The sequence below is a fragment of the Delphinus delphis genome, chromosome 15 (genome assembly GCF_949987515.2).
Source record: "Delphinus delphis chromosome 15, mDelDel1.2, whole genome shotgun sequence".
Classification (NCBI taxonomy): domain Eukaryota; kingdom Metazoa; phylum Chordata; class Mammalia; order Artiodactyla; family Delphinidae; genus Delphinus; species Delphinus delphis.
The window spans coordinates 34797103-34822072 of NC_082697.1; the positions used below are offsets into that span (position 1 = coordinate 34797103).

At 38.9% G+C, this 24970-nt stretch overlaps 1 protein-coding gene across 1 annotated transcript in view; it reads right to left on the reverse strand.

Moving 5' to 3' along the window:
- Window positions 1-308: 308 nt before the first annotated feature.
- HAO1 (hydroxyacid oxidase 1) overlaps window positions 309-24970 on the reverse strand; it is a 65158-nt gene continuing 40496 nt past the window's right edge. Inside the window, exons 5-8 of the mRNA XM_060031223.1 lie at window positions 9806-9897; window positions 3159-3317; window positions 2974-3043; window positions 309-1057 (exon numbers count right to left, since the gene is read on the reverse strand). Of these exons, the coding sequence (XP_059887206.1) occupies window positions 987-1057; window positions 2974-3043; window positions 3159-3317; window positions 9806-9897 (392 nt within the window). The 3' untranslated portion in view covers window positions 309-986. The remainder of the gene's footprint in view (window positions 1058-2973; window positions 3044-3158; window positions 3318-9805; window positions 9898-24970) is intronic.

Sequence of the window (24970 nt, forward strand, 5' to 3'; positions counted from 1 at the left end):
AACATGACATTAAATAGCAAAGAAAAGAGACCTTGACAGGTTAAGAGAAAAACCTTGAAAGAAAGGAAAAGGCCTTTTTCCTGCTTTTTTGAACAGGGGGCCCACATCTTCACTTGACATGGCCCTCACAAAGCATGTAGCTGGCCCGGTACATGACTATGAGTGGAAAGAAGCAAACGAGTAAAGAAGAGGAACTAGGAGGTATAAGAGAATGAATGGGTATGCACAGGGAACAGAGAGGTAGTTCGGGCTCAGAGATTAAAATAGTTGAATTCCACAGTTACAAATTGACCTGATATCTTCTTTTCAAAAAATGCTTTATTTCTCTCTGAATAAGAAGCAATCTATATCATAAAATACTCAGATATATTCTGATACTAAAGCTGTGAATGGAAATCTACATTCAAAGAAGTAGAATAGCCCAGGGTGTTAAAAAGTATCTAGAAAAAACACAAATTACCACCAACTTATCCTAATTCTCTCAAGTGCTATCTCCTTAGTGTTGTGAATTCAAATCTCCTGTTTCTCCAGGCACATCCAGCCTTCTGAACCTGCGCTTAGATTTTAAGAACACAGTTTTAGGGATATCCACACACAATGCAGGTTAATAAACAGGGAGATCATTATCTTTTTACCTCTGCACTAGCTACGTCCAATTTCACCCAAGGATATCTTTTGTTTTGTAGCACGTGAGGCTGCCAGGGGATGACGTTGTCTAAATCCATTTTCAATGTTTTCTTTTTAACAGTTAATATATTTCCAGGATGCTAGTCCATTTCTTTCTAAAAGGTTCCTAGGACACTCATTGAAAAGTCAAAAGCAATGAACTTAAAATAGCAAGGGATTGCTATTTTGTTGGAGAAGAACGACACCCTTTGTATCGAAGTGGGGAATTACAGACTGTGGTCACCCTCTGCACAGTGTCTCTTTGTCAAGTAATACACGCCAAAAAAAAAATAATACAGATGGGAAAATATTGTGCACTGTCAGATCTTGGAAACGGCCAAAAGATTTTTCCTCACCAATGTCTTGTCGATGACTTTCACATTCTGGCACCCTGAAAAAATAATGCATACATTTAATATGAAATGAATGCAATAATAATCAGGCAGGTAATCGTTTTCCCAAGGAATGTAAAACTTGACAAATGTAAGGTTTATGATTCAAGGTAAGCTTGCCAAATCTTATGTGGCATGAGACCATTTTTATTACCTAAACAGTCCTTAACACAAAATGACTGGCACATATTTTTATTAACACAAAGAGTATATTCTTTTCTGCCACATTTAATAGAGAGTCAGTGGCTGAAAGCTCTCTTTTAGGATATGTCTGTAGCAAATTAAAATGCAGAGTGAGGATTCAGAGAATGGCGTTCTTCTCACTGATGCTGTGTCCACACAGCCTCAGCTCAGGAGAGTGTAGACCACTGATCTCCAGAATTCTATCTGTGGGGACAATCTGAGTGACACGAATCACAGAAAAGGAAGCCCTCATTACTTTCAGAAGTGGGGGAGGTGATAATTGACTCATGGTGATTCTTTGCATCTAGAGGTCCATTCTGAGTCAAATTCAGTCACTAGGAATAATGGTGATTATTTACTTGTTCGTTCCTTCAGCAAATACTTATTATTTACGTGCTATGCACGGCTCTAGACACTGGGGATACTGCAGTAAAGATAACAAAGATCCCTGCCTCAGGGTTCTTACTTCCAGAGAGGAAACAGAAAATACATAATGCATGTAATTAAAAAATTAATTATGTGATAGATTATCTATAGAAGGTGTTAGGTGTTATGGAAAAATAATGAAATAGTAACAGGGAAAAAAACTGGAAGTTGAGTGGGTGGAGGACAAATTGCCATTTTAAATACGGTGGTCTGGATGGGACACTGTGAGAAAGTAGGATGTAAGTGAGACTTGAAGGACATGGGAGAGTTAGCCACGTAGATATCTGGGGAATGAGCGTCCAGGTAGGAGGCGCGGCCAAGGCCAAAGCCCTAAGGCTGAAATATGTCTGACATGGTCAAGGATAATCAAGGAGGCAAATGTGGCCTGGGTGGAATAAGCAAGAGTGAGAGTGGGAGGAGCTGAAGTCAGAGAGGTGACAGAGGTCAATCACATAAGACCTCGTAGACCATCGTAAAGACTTCAGCATTTACTCTGAATAAATTGAGAGCCATTGGAGGGTTCTGATCAGAAGAGTGATATGACCTGAGTTCATGTTTAAAAGGATAGTCCTGATGCTGTGATCAGAATAGACTGGGACAGGGATGGAAGCAACGATAGACAGGCTGACCCGAAATTCCCTAGGAAAGAGAGACAACGATGGGAAGGATACACAGGAAGACCATCACAATATCCAAGATGAAGAAAGATCATGAAGGCTCCAGACAGGCTGGTGGCAGAGGAGGTGGTGAGTAGGTCTCTTTTACAGAAAGCACCTCTGTGGATGTGAGGGTATGAGAGACAAAAGGAGTCAAGAGTGACTTAAGATTTTTGATCTGAGCAACTGAGATAATAGTATTAACATGAACTGAGACTGGAGAGTTGGAAGGTAGAGCAGGTTTAAAGGGGAAAGTTGGCAGTTTAGTTTTAGACAGGTAGACTTTGAGATGCCCCTTAGACATCCAGATGGAGCTGTTGACTAGCCAGTTAGATTTCTCATTCATGTGTTAAGAGAGGAGGAAGGGTTCAATGTAGTGTTCACCATTAAGGTACTAGTAAGACTCACCAAAATATCCCTGAGAAGACTGTCAAAGGCTAAGTGACCACTCCAGACAGCACACACTGTGGAGTTTCTCCGTCCAGAGAGCACTCTGCACTACAGCTGTGAGTATGCAGCCAACGTTAAATTGAATTACACTCCAAATGATTCCATCCTCTTCCCCTTCAAATTCACTTCTCTCCACCAAGGAGCCTGGCCTAAAGACACCCAGAAGAAAAGAAGTTGTAAATGAGAGTACCAAGTCTTACCACTCAGAGCCATGGCCAACCAGAATTCTTCCTTCAGTATCTCAAGGACATCCTGAACGCCTTTCTCTCCCTAAGCAAATAGAAGACACAGATCTTTTGAGTAAGTCAGTCTGAATGGTTTCACAGATTTATTTCACAGTTGAGTCATCCTGTTTTATATATTTATTGCTTTGTCCTCTCATTACCTGCAAAGCCAGGCCCCAAATGATCGGTCTCCCCACAAACACAGCCTTGGCTCCCAGGGCCAGAGCTTTCAGAATGTCGGTCCCTTTCCGTACACCCCCATCCAGGAAGACTTCCACCTTCCCTTCCACAGCCTCCACAATTTCTGGCAGAACGTCAATCTGTGGAGACAAGAGGTCAGTAAAGTGATACTATGCATGCTGAATTGTTCTCCAATTCAACTTCCTCAGGCCACCAACCACCTGACAGGGCTTAGAGTGAAAGAGGCTAGGTTTAGAATCAACAGTAAAGCTATTCCCTCCTAAAATAAGAGGTGCAAATGCTAGTAATAAAAAACCAACTAAATTTGGAACTGACTTATTTTTCTATCAAAATCCAAGGGTTTTATTCTATTCCTGATATTCAAATTCAAATATCATGATCCAAAAAATATATAAACACAATTTAAAAGCACGTAATGATCTTAAAAGACACAGAGCTGTTTTTTCATTAAACACATAAATATAAATGAATTATCTTGCTCATATAAATTATTCTGAACATTATTTACTCATTGAAAAATGAGTTGTTAAAATTCATACTCAGGTTGTGGTAGAAGAAATGGTATATAAAAATGCAAACACCACCAGTCACAGAAAATCTTAGTCTCTGATTTTCCCATCCAAAATACGGGAATATGTACAATAATGTAGCAAATATATATAATAATATAGGAAACGTCCAGCTGTACATTAGAGAATTCTCCCTGATAACATTTTTCTTGCCTTTAAGGAAAATGACCACATGAAACTTGAAGATCCTCATCTTGATTGGCAATTGATGATAGGCTTATATCAGCACTAGAGAATATAAGATCCTCATTGAGGTCGATCTGGTAGATTGCACTATTGTTCTTAATTCTTCACACCACTTTGAACCCACTTTTTCCAAGACCACTTGGCAGTGTTTCCTACTAAAAGAAACAGAGTGCACTTGCCACTACTTGACAGTGGCCTTGGCCTTGCAACTACTTTGGCCAATGACACTTGAGCAGAGGTGGCAGAGTGCCGTTTCTGGGCATAGGCCTTAAGAGACCTCGTGCATTTCAATTTTCTCCTGCACCTTGCATGGGAGGAGAATCCCCCAGGCAGTGCTTTCCCTTTAGCTAGACCCAGAGAAAATATTCAGCAAGCAGAGCTGCCCCATCCAAGCCCAGCTGGACCTGAAACTTGGAGCACAGCCATCTAACCAGTACCAAATCTAGATCGGCAGACCCCCAGTTGACACAAAGATTCATGGGAATAAAGACTCTGTTGATTTAAATCACTGAGTTTTTAATCTTTTGTTTTCTAGCTCATAACGTTGGCTAATAGCCAACAATTTTAATAGCTAGTAACTGATACAATTGGCTACTTTGATGTGAATCTTTGCACTTGAGGGTGGAAACAATCCTCAAGGTGACCTGTAGATCAAAATCTGTAGAAATTATCCACTTTCATCCCCAAGTATTTAAATATAAAATTAAGTCCATACATTCAAGTGCAGTTTTTCTAGAAATAATTGTGCTGAAATCACTCAAAAGCTTTCCCACTTCTCCCCTAAAATTTTAGAGGCTCAACTTAAAGAGAGTTTTGTGTAAAAGGTTGAAGACCAAACCTGACTACAGATTTGGAGGAAGTGAAGGCAACAGTTGGAGCAGGGCCCCTAAAACGTTTGGCAGGTAGTGTGATTTTCCCCTTTTCCTTTTGGCTTTTCTGCCTGGCCAAACATGCTTTGGATCCATTTACATACGTCCCTTTACCTATACATAGTCCTCTTTTTACAGTCAGGCAAGTTACATCAACATATAAATGCTACAATTTCCAAGTGATGATGCAAGCTATAATTAAGCATATTTCCCCATTTGAAACCAAAACCAAAGAAAAATATTAGCTAGCTTGGGTTCAATACACATTTTCACAGTCACGCAAATCAAGTCTGTTTAGGATATTTCCAATGCCCAAACTAGCCTAAAAAATAAACTAATAAGGGTACTTAAAATGTGAATCCTGGGTTATAAAATTTAGTCCAGATTGGTGTTTCCTGTGTCCTTGGACAAGGATGTTCTATCCATAGCTGAGCATTTCTATCCTCCCTTTCTTCTTTCTGGAGCTGCAGTTTTACTGTGTATATATTATGCAGAATAATTCTGATCAGAGCAGATTAAATAAGTAAATGTAGTAGAAAAATCCACTATTTTATGACTGTTCTGTTTCCCTTTTTTTCAGCTTGCTACACATCTAAGAGACAATTCATTTCAGCTTTTCTTTCCTTAAAGGTTCTTTAGACAACTAATTTCAGGCTTATCTCCAGCAGAGTTAATCTACAGGAAAATACGGTAAGATTCCAATGTACTACTACTCACTCATCCATCCATTCATTGATTTTTTTTAACATCTTTATTGGAGTATAATTGCTTTACAATGGTGTATTATTTTCTGCTTTATAATGAAGTGAATCAGCTATACATATACATATATCTCATTCATTGATTTATCAAACACTTTATTGATTACCTGGCAGATTCCAGGCATTATGCCAGGCAGTTTAAGGAATCCAAAATGAATCCCACAGGGATCTGACTCCCAAAGAGCCTCCCTCTTTCCTGTTCCTGCTCAAGGTACACACTTCCAGGTCCCCCCTGTCCCACAAAACTTCCACTCACAGGGGGCTTCCATCTTTCTACATTCTTATAGCATCCAGTCCTATACTCTTGATTTCCAAACCAAAGCAGTTGAGCACAAACAAAAACAGAAAAGCCAGAGGTGCTTTAGTTAACAGTGAAGGAGACAGATTCCAGGCCATTGCCCACAAGTCCTCCTCTGACTCTCTACCCATCACGCTTCACCAGGCAGCCCTGCCTGGGGGTGGGGATGTGAGTTCTACTAAGCACGTTTAGAAAATCACTGGTCCATATAGGTCTGGCGATTGTTTGCAACTGTAAAAATGACTGCAACTATTTCCTTCCCTATCTCCATTTCCTTGCAACATGACATTTCCGCTCCTCCCATCATGAGGGAGAAATGGGGCCAGAAGAGTCTACTTCCTCACCCCTTGAATCTAAACCAGCCTTGTGACTTGCTTTCACCAATAGAACAAGAGAGAAGTGACAGTGTGCCTGTTCTAAGCCTAGAGCTCAAGAGGCTTTGCATATTTCCACTTGCTCTCTAGGAAACCAGGCCACCTAATATGCTAGATGTGAGACGATGCAGAGTCATCCCTGCTGATGTCATCCTACACTAGTCTGCCCTAGTAGACCCAGCAATGGACCACATACGCATATGAGTGAGCCCAGCCAGGACCAGAAAAACCTCCCAGTGGATATCAGCTCAAATTGCCAACACACAAAGTTGTGACATGAATAAATGGCTGTTGGATTTTAGCCAGTAAATTTCAGAGTGGTTTGTTACACAGCAAAAGCTAACTGATATATCAAGTGTCTCTCAGAGGTAGAATTTCATGAATTCCTTTCAGAAGGAAAAATGAAAGATCTCATAGAATATGCCCAAGGACTCAACTTTAGAAACACTGATTTAACAACCCAAAGTTTATTTTCTGAAAAGGTTTTACAGTTGAGAATTTTGACTAGAAAGGAATGTCATATTTTTAAGTTTAAGGTATTTTGGGTCCAGTTAGCATCAAAACAAAAATGAAAAAAGAATTCTCCTAGGGTTCAAAGACTCCAGAGAATTTGTCTTTAGACCCCAGTTTGAGATGTTCCAGTACTGTGGATTTTGGAAATTGATTTGATTCTGCCATATCATTCGCTAATTACTCCAAGACAAGTCTTGGCCACATTATTACCTTCAGGGTAAGGATCTTAACATGAACTTATTTTTAAACTCTTTGCTGTAGCAGGGGTCTGGCAGTCGTTCTTGGTAGCGTTGCATTAAGATGGACTTAAGTCAAACTCCTGTTCTAGGACTCTTAATGATAAGTATTTCTCCATACAAAGAAACTCTGTGATTTATAGAAATGTAGAAATCATATAATCCAGATGTTCTATTTTTGCAACCAACACAACGTTATGAAGAGGCTCAGGCTGAAAAGTTTGAGCAACTTGCTCACCCAGCTCTCACCCCTCAGAGGAGGCAAGACAAGGACTTGAACCCAAAACTCTGGGTTCATTTCAATGCTCTGCCAGTGAAATCATGTTGCCTCTTTGGCTCTGAATTATGATGTCACAGAATGTGCAGGAGAGCAAGTCCTTCTGTGTATCTACTGAAAAGTTCTACACCACAGCATCCTCCAAGCCTTTTGCCACACACCTCAAAATCACCATACTGAGAGAAAAGCACCTTCACTATAAACTCAATACTGTTTCACATTCCTCTCATTGTCATGCACCTTAAATTTGCTCTAAAGTAGGAGGCAAAACTCAAGCAAGCATCTCCTCTCATGCACACATCATGCAAAGGAGAGGGTAATTGTTTTTCTTAAAATAGTCTCTGAGACCACAACTCAAAAAACTCTTTTAGATAAGTTTCCATATTCCCTCAGCCAGAAGGAAATAAATCACACCATTTAGATATTTTTCCCTTAAAATCTAGTTAGATTTGATTTCAGTAGATTTAAATTTTATTTTTAGAAAACAAACTGAATTTGGCCTGCACACTAAGTCTACATCTTCATACAAAAGAGAGTCATAAATCAGCGGAAAAGCCTTGAACTGTGACCATCTTCTCCCTGCCCAAAGGAGCTCTTCACCCTCCACTGCAGGCAATGTTTAATATCACCTAAAAAGATGGGTCTTTATAAGTAATGCTGAATTGGAAAGAGCTGACAACTTCCAATTTTATGATTTTAATTATTGACTGCATGCAAAGACTTGATTCATTCCTATCATTAGCCCATTAGTGCTTCACGAAAAAGTCTGAGTGCAAATGCGTATACCCAATAGCTCCCTGTCATCATTCAATCTGCCCTAACCTACACAGCATCCGTGGCTTTAGCTAAATCAGCCTGCTAGTTTAATGCAACAGTAATCCACTACTACTTTACTAAATTATTTGAATAAATTCAAATATTCATCCCAATTAAAGCCATCCACTATTAACTATGACTAAATGGTTCTGACAAAAGGGGGAAATGCATATGATGATCCAGCTCAGAAATGATGGCCTAGGAAGTCCATCCACATTATTTTGTAGATACATATTTATTTAAGTTTTGTTACATGATGCTAGCTTACTTTGCCTATGATAGATAATTGAGATTATAGAACACTAAAGTTTAAAGGCACCAAAGAAGTAATCTAATTGATTTTTAAACTTTAAAAGATGAAAAAACTGAAATTCGGAGGGACTATTGAGTCCTTCTGCCCCATAGCAGGTCAGGCCCTTCTCTCTTTCCTTGGCTCTCATAATTATGTGGGCCACCTCATTGATCTTCCTGTCCCCTGTAATGCCACAGTCCAATTTGTGATACTCGTTGCTGCTAACTCAGGGCTTTGCTATTGCATATTCAATGACATAATATTAAAGGACCTCCTCCCAGACCTCTCCTAGCAGGTGTATTTCCCAGGACTCCCGACTCCCACCAGGTAGTGCAAACAAAATGGATTCCTTGGTATTCCCCAAACACATCTCACTCTTTCCCATTCCACTTTTAGACTCACACTCGTAAAAACAGGGGTCCACATGAGAACAGAGCAGAGGTGAACGGCAACTGCAGTCCCATTGCCTCATCTAAAAGAATCTTGGTCATGTTCCCACAAGTGGACAGCCTGTAAGGGGACCCCACCCCACTCCACCTACAGCTTCTGGCCTCCATTCTAGATCATGGATCCATGAAATCCACCCCTAGATATGTGTCTGCCTCCATGACTTTTGGTCCACTTCTGGGCCCACCAATCCTTGATCTTAAAATCAACCCCTGGTTGGACTCCTTGGCTCTTGGCCTTTTTGGAGCTAATTGCTCTCCTTTACAGTTTTAACTCCATCCCAAATCATTCCAACCAGCTTAGTTTACTTTTATATCTGGATTCTGGACTCTTATTTGCCTAGCACAGTGTGTACAGTGTATACAAAACATAGATTCACATTGGATCTCCTGGGTAGCTGTCAAAAATACTAGTGCCTCTGCCTCCCCTGGTCCTGCAAGATTCTGATGGATGGATCTAGGGTGCAGCCTGGGAATTAGGATTCTTTACAGTTTCCCAGGTGATTCCAATATGCAGCCAAGGTAGTTCACAGCTCCAACAGAGTAGCTTGTTTGCAGCAGACATCTCCTCACCTGGACCACAGGATTTCTACCTCCTTTCCCCACCTGCCCTCACTCTGCAGTTCTTCAACTCCCACCTCCAGGAAACTCATGGCATAATATTTTCTTTCATACTCCAATTTATAATATACTTATTGGTATATTTATGAAAACAGGAATAATCCCTGCCTACTAATGGCTTGGTATTTAACACAGACTTTTATAAGTTTACAAATAAATAGACCAAATAGTGATCTAATTTAGGTAGTTACTTGCCACTAAACTTAAAATCTGAGCTCTTACCTATATTCATACATATTTTACCTTGAGTATTCACACAAAAATATATACACAAGGAAAGGCAGTCATAGAGATAGCCAAAAGTGGGATAGAAATGGGAATACCAGTTGAGGCATTTGCCAAAACTCACAGTGGCTGGCACCCCGTCGAGCTGTCGACCCCCATGATTTGACACCAAGATCCCGTCCAAACCATGTTTAACTGCCTCCCTGGCATCATCACCTAGAAAAAGCAAGAAAACCATTGTATGGAAAAGGCAACTTAATAAAGGCTTGAGTTCTGAGGCCAAAGCATCCCAGTCAAAGGGAGCCTGACCTCATACATACGTATCTTGCTTGGAAATTTTAACACAGAAATACACTCAAGGGTTAAATCTGGAATTATAGTGATGGCTTCTTTGGCCAAAAAAGGTTAACACTTAGAACAATTTAATGATAAAATAGAATTATCAATAGACAGAAAATTGACATGCAGTTAAAAATGTATTTATCCTGAAAAGTAAATACTCTTGCTAAGTAATTTTGTTATTAACAAGATCATATTATTTAGCATTTAATATAAATATTCCTCTACAATTTAATAACATAAAAGAACATCCAAGTAGCAAGCACTTTCAGTACAACAGGTGATGAACAAGTCTATTTCCAAAACATTCCTTAATATAAAGATATAACTTTAATAATTATTTTAAGTAATAGTGTTCTATAATTAAATGTATTTTTCCCATTGAAATATACAAAAATGTAATATTAAAATTATATGCTACACCTCTAATCATGCTTCAAAATATATTGGTTTCTGAAAATATAGTTAAATAATAGATTAACATTTTCTTAAATCAGTTTCCAACTTTTTTTATACTTTATATTTTAACTATTATTTTCAATATTCTCCCAATAAAAAACATTTTCTAACAGAATTACAAAAATAACACTGGTTCTCCAATTTAACACTCAAAGATAGTCCAAGGTTGTAGTGAAATCAGATTTTGGAAACTTAAGCAGATAGATACAGAACATTGTATATATTCATAAATTCAGCAATGGAGATCAAAGGCAGACCTGACAAGAATAATAAAAAAAGATTCACAGGAGAATTTATAATTCTGGTTGTTTGAAAGTTTTATGCTAAATCACCATCTTCCAAACTGTGTTTCATGGAATACTGCTTTTTAAATGTTCCCATTTTTCAAAATAATGCTAGAAATATTTTTCTTCTAAAATTATAGGTACATGGAAATGTAAACCCATGTGGTATAGACTGAATATTTGTGTCCTTAAAAATTCACATGTTCTAGATTGGTCCAAGATAGCAGAGTAGAAGGATGTGCATTCACTCCCCCTTGTGAGAGGACCAGAATCACAACTAACTGCTGAACAATCATCGACAGGAAGACACTGGAACTCACCAAAAAAATACTCCACATACAAGGACAAAGGAGAAGCCACCAGAAGATGGTAGGAAGGGTGCAATCACAATAAAATCAAATCCCATAACTTCTGGGTGGTTGACTCACAAACAGAAAAACAATTATACCATAGAAGTCCACCCACAGGAGTGAAGGTTCTGAGCCCCATGTCAGGCTTCCCAACCATGGGAGGAGGAATTTCCAGAGAAGCAGGCTTTGAAGTTAACTGGGATTAGATGGCAGGACTTTGACAGGTCTGGGGGAAACAGAGACTCCACTCATGGAGGGCACACACAAAGTAGAGTGCACATCAGGACACAGGGGGAAGGAACACTGACCCTATAGGAGACTGGATCAGACCTACCTGCTTGTGTTGGAGGGTCTTCTGCAGAGGCAGGGGGCGGCTGTGGCTCACCACAGGGACATAGACACTGGCAGCAGAAGTACTAGGAAGCACTCCTTGGTGTGAGCCCTCCCAGAGTCCACCATTAGCCCCACCAAAGGGTCTGTAGGCTCCAGTGCTGAGTCATCTCAGACTGAACAACCAACAGGGGGGAACTCAGCCCCACCCATCAGCAGACCAGCAGATTAAAGTTGTATTGAGCTCTGCACACAAGAGCAATGCCCAGCTGAACCCACCACCAGTCCCTTCCATCAGGAAGCTGGCATAAGCCACTTAGACAGCCTCATCCACTAGAGATCAGACAGCAGAAGCAAGAAGAACGACAATCCTGCAGCCTGTGGAACAAAAACCATATTCACAGAAAGATAGACAAAATGAAAAGGCAGAGGACTATGTACCACATGAGGGAACAAGATAAAACTCCAGAAAAACAACTAAATGAAGTGGAGATAGGCAACCTTCCAGAAAAGAATTGAGAATAATGATAATGAAGGTGATCCAAAACCTTGGAAAAAGAATGGAGGCAAAGGTTCAGAAGATGCCAGAAATGTTTAACAAAGACCTAGAAGAATTAAAGAACAAACAAACAGAGAGGAACAATACAATAACTGAAATGAAAAATACACTAGAAGGAATCAATAGCAGAATAACTGAAGTAGAAGAATGGATAAGTGGCCTGGAAGACAGAATGGTGGAATTCACTGCCATAGAACAGAATAAAGAAAAAGAATGAAAAGAAATGAAGACAGCCTAAGAGACCTCTGGGACAGCATTAAACGAACCAACATTCACATTATAGGGGTCCCAGAAGCAGAAGAGAGAGAGAAAGGACCCAAGAAAATATTTGAAGAGATTATAGTTGACAACTTCCATAACATGGGAAAGGAAATAGTCACCCAAGGCCAGGAGGTGTAGAGAGTCCCAGGCAGGGTAAACCCAAGGAGAAACACACCGAGACACAAAGTAATCAAATTAAAGACAAAGAAAAATTATTAAAAGCAACAAGTGAAAAATGACAAACAAAATACAAGGGAAGAGGCTGAACAGGATGATGGCAGAAGAGTAAGACGCAGAGATCACCTTCCTCCCCACAGATACACAAGAAATACATCTACTTGTGGAACAACTCCTACAGAACACCTACTGAATGCTGGCAGAAGACCTCAGACCTCCCAAAAGGCAAGAAAGTCCCCACGTACCTGGGTAGGGCAAAAGAAAAAAGAATAAACAGAGACAAAAGGATAGGGACGGGACCTGCACCAGTGGGAGGGAGCCGTAAAGGAGGAGAGGTTTCCACACACTAGGAAGCACCTTCGCGGGCAGAGACTGTGGGTGGTGGAGAGGGAAAGCTTCGGAGCTATGGAGGAGAGCACAGCAACAGGGCTGCGGAGGGCAAAGCGGAGAGATTCCTGCACAGAGGATCGGTGCCGACTGGCACTCACCAGCCCGAGAGGCTTGTTGTCTCACCCGCCAGGGCGGGCGGGGCTGGGAGCTGAGGCTCTGGCTTCGGTCGGAGCGCAGGGAGAGGACTGGGGTTGGCAGCGTGAACACAGCCTGCAGGGGATTAGTGCACCATGGGTAGCCGGGAGGGAGTCCGGGGAAAAGTCCTGACCTGCTGAAGAGGCAAGAGACTTTTTCTTCCCTCTTTGTTTCCTCGTGTGCAAGGAGAGGGGATTAAGAGTGCTGCTTAAAGGAGCTCCAGAGACGGGCGCGAGCCGCAGCTAACAGCGCGGACCCCAGAGAAGGGCATGAGATGCTAAGGCTGCTGCCGCCGCCACCAAGAAGCCAGTGTGCGAGCACAGGTCACTATCCACACCCCGCTTCCAGGGAGCCTGTGCAGCCCACCACTGTCAGGGTCCCGGGATCCAGGGACAACTTCCACGGGAGAACGCATGGCACGCCTCAGGCTGGTGCAATGTCCCACCAGCCTCTGTCACCGCAGGCTCGCCCTGCACTCCGTACCACTCAGTCCCCCTGGCCTGAGTGAGCCAGAGTTCCCGAAGCAGCTGCTCCTCTAACCCCGTCCTCTCTGAGCGAAGAACAGACACCCTCCGGTGACCTACATGCAGAGGCGGGGCCAAATCCAAAACTGAGCCCTGGGAACAGTGAGAACAAAGAAGAGAAAGGGAAATCTCTCCCAGCAGCCCCAGAAGCAGCGGATTAAAGCTCCACAATCAACTTGATGTACCCTGCCTGCACCTGTGGAATACATGAATATACAGTGAATCATCCCAAATTGAAGAGGTGGACTTTGAGAGCAAGATTTATTATTTTTTCCCCTTTTCGTCTTTTTGTGAGTGTGCATGTGTAGGCTTCTGTGTGAGATTTTGTCTGTATAGCTTTGCTTCCACCATTTGTCTTAGGGTTCTATCCGTCCGTGTTTTTTTGTTTTGTTTTGTTTTTTGGGGGTTTTTAAAATTTTTTTCTGAATAATTACTCTTTATTTTAATTATTTTATTTTATCTTACTTTAATTTATATTATTTTATCTCTTTCTTCCTACCTTTCTTCCTTCTCATCTTCCTCCTTCCCTCCCTCCTTTCTTTCTTTCTTTCTTTCTTTCTTTCTTTCTTTCTTTATTTCTACTTTTTCTTCCTTTTCTTCTGAGCCATGTGGATGAAAGTCTCTTGGTGCTGCAACCAGGAGTCAGTGCTGTACCTCTGAGGTGGGAGAGCCAACTTCAGGAACTGGTCCACAAGAGACCTCCCATGTCCACATAATACCAAATGGTGAAAATCTCCCAGAGATCTCCATCTCAACACCAGCTCCCAGCTTCACTCCACGACCAGCAAGCTACAGTGCTGGATATCCTATGGCAAACAACTAGCAAGACAGGAACACAACCCCACCTATTAGCAGAGAGGCTGCCTAAAATCCTAATAAGCCCACAGACACCCCAAAACATACCACTGGACATTGAACTGCCCACCAGAAAGACAAGATCTAGCCTCATCCACCAGAATACAGGCACTAGTTCCCCCCACCAGGAAGCCTACACAACCCACTGAACCAACTTTAGCCAATGGGGACAGACACCAAAAACAACAGGAACTATGGGCCTGTAGCCTGCAAAATGGAGACCCAAAACACAGTTAGATAAGCAAAATGAGAAGACAGAAAAACACACAGCAGATGAAGGAGCAAGATAAAAACCTACCAGCCCTAAGAAATGAAGAGGAAATAGGCAGTCTACCTGATAAAGAATTCAGAATAATGATAGTAAAGATGATCCAAAATCTTGGAAATAGAATAGACAAAATGCAAGAAACATTTAACAAGGAACTAGAAGAACTAAAGATGAAACAAGCAATGATGAACAACACAATAAGTGAAATTAAAAATACTCTAGATGGGATGAATAGCAGAAAAACTGAGGCAGAAGAACGGATAAGTGACCTGGAAGATAAAATAGTGGAAATAACTACTGAAGAGCAGAATAAAGAAAAAAGAATGAAAAGATCTGAGGACAGTCTCAGAGACCTCTGGGACAACATTAAATGCACCAACATTCGAATTATAGGGGTCCCAGAAGAAGAAGAGAAAAAGAAAGGGACTGAGAAAATATTTGAAGAGATTATAGTTGAAAACTTCCCTAATATGGGAAAGGAAATAGTTAATCAAGTCCAGGAAGCACAGAGAGTCCCATACAGGATAAATCCAAGGAGAAATACACCAAGACACATATTAATCAAACTGTCAAAAATTAAATACTAAGAAAACATATTGAAAGCAGCAAGGGAAAAACAACAAATAACACACAAGGGAATCCCCATAAGGTTAACAGCTGATCTTTCAGCAGAAACTCTGTAAGCAAGAAGGGACTGGCAGGACATATTTAAAGTATGAAGGAGAAAAACCTACAAACAAGATTACTCTACCCAGCAAGGATCTCATTCAGATTTGAAGGAGAAATTGAAACATTTACAGACAACAAAAGCTGAGAGAGTTCAGCACCACCAAACCAGCTTTACAACAAATGATAAAGGAACTTCTCTAGGCAAGAAACACAAGAGAAGGAAAAGACCTAAAATAACAAACCCAATACAATTAGCAAAATGGGAATAGGAACATACATATTGATAATTACCTTAAATGTAAATGGATTAAATGATCCCACCAAAAGACACAGACTGGCTAAATGGAAACAAAAACAAGACCCATATATATGCTGTCTACAAGAGACCCACTTCAGACCTAGAGACACATACAGACTGAAAGTAAAAGGATGGAAAAAGATATTCCATGCAAATGGAAACCAAAAGAAAGCTGGAGTAGCAATTCTCATATCAGACAAAATATACTTTAAAATAAAGACTATTAGAAGTGACAAAGATGGACACTACATAATGATCAAGGGATCGATCCAGGAAGAAGCTATAACATTTGTAAATGTTTATGCACCCAATATAGGAGCACCTCAATACATAAGGCAAATACTAACAGCCATAAAAGGGGAAATCGACAGTAACACATTCATAGTAGGGGACTTTATCACCTCACTTTCACCATTGGACAAATCATCCAAAATGAAAAGAAATAAGGAAACACAAACTTTAAATGATACATTAAAAAAGATGGACTTAATTGATATTTATAGGACATTCCATCCAAAAACAACAGAATACACATTTTTCTCAAGTGCTCATGGAACATTCTCCAGGATAGATCATATCTTGGGTCACAAATCAAGCCTTGGTAAATTTAAGAAAATTGAAATTGTATCAAGTATCTTTTCCGACCACAACGCTTTGAGACTAGATATCAATTACAGGAAAAGATCTGCAAAAAAAACAAACACATGGAGGCTAAACAATACACTACTTAATGACGAAGTGATAATTGAAGAAATCAAAGAGGAAATTAAAAAATACCTGGAAACAAATGACAATGGAGACACAATGACCCAAAATCTATGGGATGCAGCAAAAGCAGTTCTAAGAGGGAAGTTTATAGCAGTACAATCCTACCTTAAGAAACAGGAAACATCTTGAATAAACAACATAATCTTGCACCTAAAGCAATTAGAGAAAGAACAACAACAACAAAAAAAACCAAAGTTAGCAGAAGGAAAGAAATCATAAAAATCAGATCAGAAATAAATGAAAAAGAAATGAAGGAAATGATAGCAAAGATCAATAAAACTAAAAGCTGGTTCTTTGAGAAGATAAACAAAATTGATAAACCATTATCCAGACTCATCAAGAAAAAAAGGGAGAAGACTCAAATCAATAGAATTAGAAATGAAAAAGGGGAAGTAAAAACTGATACTGCAGAAATACAAAGGATCATGAGAGATTACTACAAGTAACTTTATGCCAATAAAATGGACAACCTGGAAGAAATGGACAAATTCTTAGAAATGTACAACTTGCTAAGACTGAATCAGGAAGAAATAGAAAATATGAACAGACAAATCACAAGCACTGAAATTGAAACTGTGATTAACTATCTTCCAACATACAAAAGCCCAGAACAAGATGGCTTCCTAGGTGAATTCTATCAAACATTTAGAGAAGAGCTAACACCTATCCTCAAATTCTTCCAAAATATAGCAGAGGGAGGAACACTCCCAAACTCATTCTATGAGGCCACCATCACCCTGATACCAAAACCAGACAAGGATGTCACAAAGAAAGAAAACTACAGGCCAATATCACTGATGAACATAGATGCAAAAATCTTCAACAAAATACTAGCAAACAGAATCCAACAGCACATTAAACGGATCATACACCATGATCAAGTGGGGTTTATTCCAGGAATGCAAGGATTCTTCAATATACGCAAATCAATCAACGTGATACACCATATTAACAAACTGAAGGAGAAGAACCATATGATCATCTCAATAGATGCAGAGAAAGCTTTTGACAAAATTCAACACCGATTTACGAGAAAAACCCTGCAGAAAGTAGGCACAGAGGGAACTTTCCTCAACATAATAAAGGCCATATAGGACAAACCAAAAGCCAACATTATCCTCAATGGTGAAAAACTGAAAGCATTTCCACTAAGATCAGGAACAAGACAAGGTTGCCCATTGTCATCACTCTTATTCAACATAGTTTTGGAAGTTTTAGCCACGGCAATCAGAGAAGAAAAGGAAATAACAGGAATCCAAATCAGAAAAGAAGAAGTAAAGCTATCACTGTTTGCAGATGACATGATATTATACATAGAGAATCCTAAAGATGCTACCAGAAAACTACTAGAGCTAATCAATAAATTAAGTAAAGTATCAGGATACAAAATTAATGCACAGAAATCTCTGGCATTCCTATGCATTAATGATGAAAAATCTGAAAGTGAAATCAAGAAAACACTCCCATTTACCACGGCAACAAAAAGAATAAAACATCTAGGAATAAACCTACCTAAGGAGACAAAAGACCTGTATGCAGAAAATTAAAAGACACTGATGAAAAAATTAAAGATGATACGAATAGATGGAGATATATAACATGTTCTTGGATTGGAAGAAACAGCACTGCGAAAATGACTCTACTATCCACAGCAATCTACAGAGTCAATGAAATCCCTATCAAACTACCACTGGCATTTTTCACAGAACTAGAAAAAAAATTTCACAATTTGTAGGGAAACACAAAAGACCCCGAATAGCCAAAGCAACCTTGGGAACGAAAAACAGAGCTGGAAGAATCAGGCTTTCTGACTTCAGATTATACTACAAAGTTACAGTAATCAAGACAGTGTGGTACTGGCACAAAAACAGAAAGATAGATCAATGGAACTGGAGAGAAAGCCCAGAGATAAGCCCACGCACATATGGTCACCTTATCTTTCATAAAGTAGGCAGGAATGTACAGTGGAGAAAGGACAGCCTTTTCAATAACTGGTGCTGGGAAAACTGGACTGCTACATTTTAAAGTATGAGGTGAGATCACTCCCTAACACCATACACAAAAATAACCTCAAAATGGATTAAAGACCTAAATGTAAGGCCAGAAGCTATCAAACTCTTAGAGGAAAACATAGGCAGAACACTCTATGACATAAATCACAGCAAGATCCTTTTTGACCCACCTCCGAGAGAAATGGAAATGAAAACAAAAATAAACAATTGGGAACTAATGAAACTTCAAACCTTTTGCACAGCAAAGGAAGCCATAAACAAGACCAAAAGACAACCCTCAGAATGGGAGAAAATATTTGCAAATGAAGCAACTGACAAAGGATTAATCTCCAAAATTTACAAGCAGCTCATGCAGCTCAATAAAAAAAAAAAAAAACAACCCAAGCCAAAAATGGGCAGAAGACATAAATAGACATTTCTCCAAAGAAGATATACAGTTTGCCAACAAACACATGAAAGAATGCTTAACATCATTAATCATTAGAGAAATGCAAATCAAAACCACAATGAGATATCATCTCACACCAGTCAGAATGGCCATCATCAAAACATCTAGGAACAATAAATGCTGGGCAGGTGTGAAGAAAAGGGAACACTCTTGCACTGCTGGTGTGAATGTGCGTTGGTACAGCCACTGTGGAGAACAGTATGGAGGTTCCTTAAAAAACTACAAATAGAACTACCATATGATCCAGCAATACCACTACTGGGCATATACCCTGAGAAAACCATAATTCAAAAAGAGTCATGTACCAAAATATTCAATGCAGCTCTATTTACAGTAGCCTGGAGATAGAAACAGCCTAAGTGTCCATCATTGGATAAATGGATAAAGAAGATGTGGCACATATATACAATGTAATATTACTCAGCCATAAAAAGAAACGAAATTGAGCTATTTGTAATGAGGTGGATGGACCTAGAGTCTTTCATATAGAGTGAAGTAAGTCAGAAAGAGAAAGTGAAATACCGTATGCTAACACATATATATGCAATTTAAGAAAAAAAATGTCATGAAGAACCTTGAGGTAAGACAGGAATAAAGACAAAGACCTACTAGAGAATGGACTTGAGGATATTGGGAGGATGAAGGGTAAGCTGTGACAAAGTGAGAGAGTGGCATGGACACATATACACTACCCAACACAATATAGATAGCTAGTGGTAAGGAGCCACATAGCACAGGGAGATCAGCTTTGTGACTGCCTGGAGGGGTGGGATAGGTAGGGTGGGAGGGAGGGAGACGCAAGAGGGAAGAGATATGGGAACATATGTATATGTATAACTGATTCACTTTGTTATAAAGCAGAAACTAACACACCATTGTAAAGCAATTATACTCCAATCAAGATGTAAAAATAAATAAATAAATAAACAAAAATACAAGGGAACTCCCATAAGGTTAACAGCTGATTTCTCCGCAGAAACTCTATAAGCCAGAAGGAAGTGGCATGATATATTTAAAGTATTGTAAGGGAAGAACCTACAACCCAGATTATTCTACCCAGCAAGGATCTTATTCTGGTTCAACAGAAAAATGAAAAGCTTTACAGACAAGCAAAAGCTAAAAGAATTCAGCACCACAAAACCAGCTCTACAACAAAGGTTAAAGGAACTTCTCTAAGTGGGAAACACAAGAGAAGAAAGGGACCTACAAAAACAATCCCAAAACAATTAAGAAAATGGTAATAAGGACACACATATCGATAATTGCTTAAAAGTGAATGGATTAAATGCTCCAACCAAAAGACACAGGCTTGCTGAATGGATACAAAAGCAAGACCCATATATATGCTGTCTACAAGAGACCCAGTTCAGACCTAGGGACACATACAGACTGAAGGTGAGAGGATGGAAAAAGATATTCCATGTAAATGGAAATCAAAAGAAAGCTGGAGTAGCAATACTCATATCATATAAAATAGACCTTAAAATAAAGAATGATACAAAACACAAGGAAGGGCACTCCATAATGATCAAGGGATCAATCCAAGAAGAACATATAACAATTATAAATATATATGCACCCAACATAGGAGCACCACACTACATATGGCGACTGCTAACAAATATAAAAGAGGAAATCAGCAATAACACAATAATAGTGGGGGACGTTAGCACCTCACTTACACCAATGGAGAGATCTTCCAGACAGAAAATTAATAAGGAGACACAGCTTTACATGACACAGTAGACCAGATAGATTTAATTGATATTTATAGGACGTACCATCTGAATATTGCAGAATACACTTTCTTCTCAAATGCACGTGGAACATTCTCCAGGATAGATCACATCTTGGTCACAAATCAAGGCTTGGTAAATTTAAGAAAATTGAAATCATATCAAGCATCTCTTCCGACAACAATGCTATGAGATTAGAAATAAATTACAGGTGAAAAAACGTAAAACACACAAACACATGGAGGTTAAACAATACATTACAAAATAACCAATGGATCACTGAAGAAATCAAAGAGGAAATAAAAAAGTACCTAGAGACAAATGACAATGAAAACAAGATGATTCAAACCTATGGGATGCAGCAAAAGCAGTTCCAAGAGGGAAGTTTATAGCAATACATTCCTACCTCAAGAAACAAGAAATATCTCAAATAAACAAACAACTTTTACAGCTAAAGGAACTAGAGAAAGAAGAACAAGCAAAACCCAAAGTTAGTATAAGGAAAGAAATCACAAAGATCAGAGCAGAAAAAATGAAATAGAAACAAAGAAAATAATAGCAAAGATCAATAAAACTAAAAGCTGGTTCTTTGAGAAGTTAAACAAAATTGATAAACCTTTAACAAGACTCAGCAAGATAAAGAGAGAGAGGACTCAAATCAATAAATTAGAAAAAGAAGTTACAACTGGCAAAGCATCCTAAGAGACTACTGCAAGAAACTCTATGCCAATAAAATGGACAACCTGGAAGAAATAGAAAAATTCTTAGAAAAATATAACCTTCCAAGACTGAACCATGAAGAAATAGAAAATATGAACAGACCAATCACAAGTAATGAAATTGAAACTGTGATTAAAAATCTTCCAACAAACAAAAGTCAAGGACCAGATGGCTTCACAGGTGAATTTTTCAAAATTTAGAGAAGAGCTAACACCCATCCTTCTCAAACTCTTCCAAAAAATTGTGGGGGGAGGACCCCTCCCAAATTCATTCTACGAGGCCACCATCACCCTGACATAAAAACCAGACAAAGATAATACAAGAAAAGAAAATTACAGAGTAATATCACTGATGAAAATAGATGCAAAAATCCTCAACAAAATAATAGCATACAGAATCCAACAATACATTAAAAGGATCATACATCATGATCAAGTGGGATTTATCGCAGGGGTGCAAGGATTCTTCAATATATGCAAATAAAACAATGTGATACACCATATTAACAAATTGAAGAATAAAAACCATACGATCATTTCAATAGATGCAGAAAAGCTTCTGACAAAATTCAACACCAATTTATGATAAAAACTCTCCAGAAAGTGTGCATAGAAGGAACCTACCTCAGCATAATAAAGGCCATATACGGCAAACTCACAGCAAACATCATTCTCAATGGTGAAAAACTAAAAGCATTTCCTCTAAGATCAGAAAGAAGACAAGGTTGTCCATTCTCACCACCATTATTCAACATAGTTCTGGAAGTCCTAGTCACGACAATGAGAAAAGAAAAAGAAATAAAAGTAATCCAAATCAGAAAAGAAAAAGTAAAACTGTCACTGTTTGCAGATGACATGACGTTATGCATAGATTATCCTAAAGATGTCACCAGAAAACTACTAGAGCTAATCAATGAATTTGGTAAAGTTGCAGGATACAATATTAATGCACAGAAGTCTCTTGCATTCCTATACACTAACAACAAAAGATCAGAAAGAGAAATTAAGGAAACAATCCATTTCATCATTGTAGCAAAAATAATAAAATACCTAGGAATAAACCTACCTAAGGAGACAAAAGACCTGTATGCAGAAAACTGTAAGACACTGATGACAGAAATTAAAGGTGACACAAAAAGATGGAGTGATATACCATGTTCTTGGATTTGAAGAATCAGTATTGTGAAAATACTATACTACCCAAAGCAATCTACAGATTCAATGAAATCCCTATCAAACTACAAATGGCATTTTTCACAGAACAAGAACAAAAAATTTCACAATTTTTATGGAAACCCAAAAACCCCCAAATAGGCAAAGAAATCTTGAGAAAGAAAAACGGAGCTGGAGGAATCAGGCTCCCAGACTTCAGACTATACTACAAAGCTACAGTAATCAAGACAGTATGGTTTTTGGCACAAAAACAGGACTATAGATCAGTAGAACAGAATATAAAGCCCAGTGGTAAACCCACACACATATGGTCACCTTATCTTTGATAAAGGAGGCAAGAATATACAGTGGAGAAAAGACAACCTCTTCAATAAGTGGTCTGGGACAACTGGACAGCTACATGTAAAAGAATGAAATTAGAACACTCCATAACACGGAACACAAAAATAAACTCAAAATGCATTAGAGACCTAAATGTAAAACCAGACACTATAAAACTCTTAGAGGAAAACATAGGCAGAACACTGTATGACTTACATCACAGCAATTTCCTTTTTGACCCACCTCCTAGGTTATGGAAGTAAAAACAAAAAGAACCCAAATAGGACCTAATGAAACTTAAAAGCTTTTGCACAGCAAAGGAAACTATAAACATGATGAAAAGACAAAACTCAGAATGGGAGAAAATATTTGCAAACGAAGTGACTGACAAAGGATTAATCTCCAAAATATACAAACAGTTCATGCAGCTCAATATCAAAAAAACAAACAACATAATACAAAAATGGGCAGAAGACTTAAATAGACATTTCTCCAAAGAAGATATACAGTTTGCCAACAAGCACATGAAAGGATGCTCAACATCACTAATCATTAGAGAAATGCAAGTCAAAACTACAATGAGGTATCATCTCACACTGGTCAGAATGGCCATCATCAAAAATTCTACAAACAATAAATGCTGGAGAGGTGTGGAGAAAAGGAAACCCTCTTGCACTGTTGATGGGAATGTAAATTGGTACATCCACTAAGGAGAACAGTATGGAGGTTCCTTAAAAAAACTAAAAATAGAACTACCATACAACCCAGCATCCCACTATTGGGCATATACCCCGAGAAAACCATAAGTCAAAAAGAGTCATGTATCCCAGTGTTCATTGAAGCACTATTTACAATAGCCGGGACATGGAAGCAACCTCAGTGTCCATCGACAGATGAATTGATAAAGAAGATATGGCACATATATACAATGGAATATTACTCAGCCATAAAAGGAAATGAAAATGAGTTATTTGTAGTGAGGTGGATGGACCTAGATTCTGTCATACTGAGTGAAGTAAGTCAGAAAGAGAAAAAGAAATATCATATGCTAACACATATATATGGAATCTAAAAAAAAAATTGTTCCTGATGTACCTAGGAGCAGGACAAGAATAAAGACTCAGATGTAGAGAATGGACTTGAGGACACGGGGAGGGGGAAGGGTAAGCTGGGACTAAGTGAGAGAGTGGCATGGACATACACACTACCAAGTGTAAAATAAATAGCTAGTGGGAAGCAGCTGCATAGCACAGGGACATCAGCTTGGTGTTTTGTGTCCCCTTAGAGAGGTGGGATAGGGAGGGTGGGAGGGAGATGCAAGAGAGAGGAGATATGGGGTTATATGTTTATGTATAGCTGATTCAGTTTGTTATAAAGCAGAAACTAACACACCATTGTAAAGCAATGATACTCCAATAAAGACGTTAAAAAAAACCAAAACAAACAACAAAACAAAACAAACAAAAAACAGATCGGGAGATATACCATGTTCTTGGATTGGAAGAATCAATATTGTGAAAATGACTATACTACCCAAAGTAATCTACAGATTCAGTGAAATCCCTTTCAAATTACCAATGACATTTTTTACAGAACTAGAACAAAAACTCTTAAAATTTGTATGGAGACACAAAAGACCCCGAATAGTCAAAGCAATAGTCAAAGCAATATTTTCTGAGGGGAAAAAACAGAGGTGGAGGAATCAGACTCCCTGAGTCCAAACTAAATTACAAAGCTACAGTCATCAAGACAATATGGTACTGGCACAAAAACTGAAATATAGATCAGTGGAACAGGATGGAAAGCCCAGAGATAAACCCACACACCTATGGTTAACTAATCTATGACAAAGGAGGCAAGGATATACAATGGAGAAAAGACAGTCTCTTTAATAAGTGGTGCTGGGAAAACTGGACAGCTACATGTAAAAGAATGAACTTAGGACATTCCCTAACACCATACACAAAAATAAACTCAAAATTGATTAAAGACCTAAATATAAGGCCAGATGCTATAAAACTCTTAGAGAAAAACATAGGAAAAACACTCTTTGACATAAATCACAGCAAGATATTTTTTGACCCACCTCCTAAAGTAATGGAAATAAAAACAGAGAAAAACTAAATGGAACCTAATGGTACCTAAAAGTTTTTGCACAGCAAAGGAAACTATAAACAAGACGAAAAGACAACCCTCAAATTGGGAGAAAATATT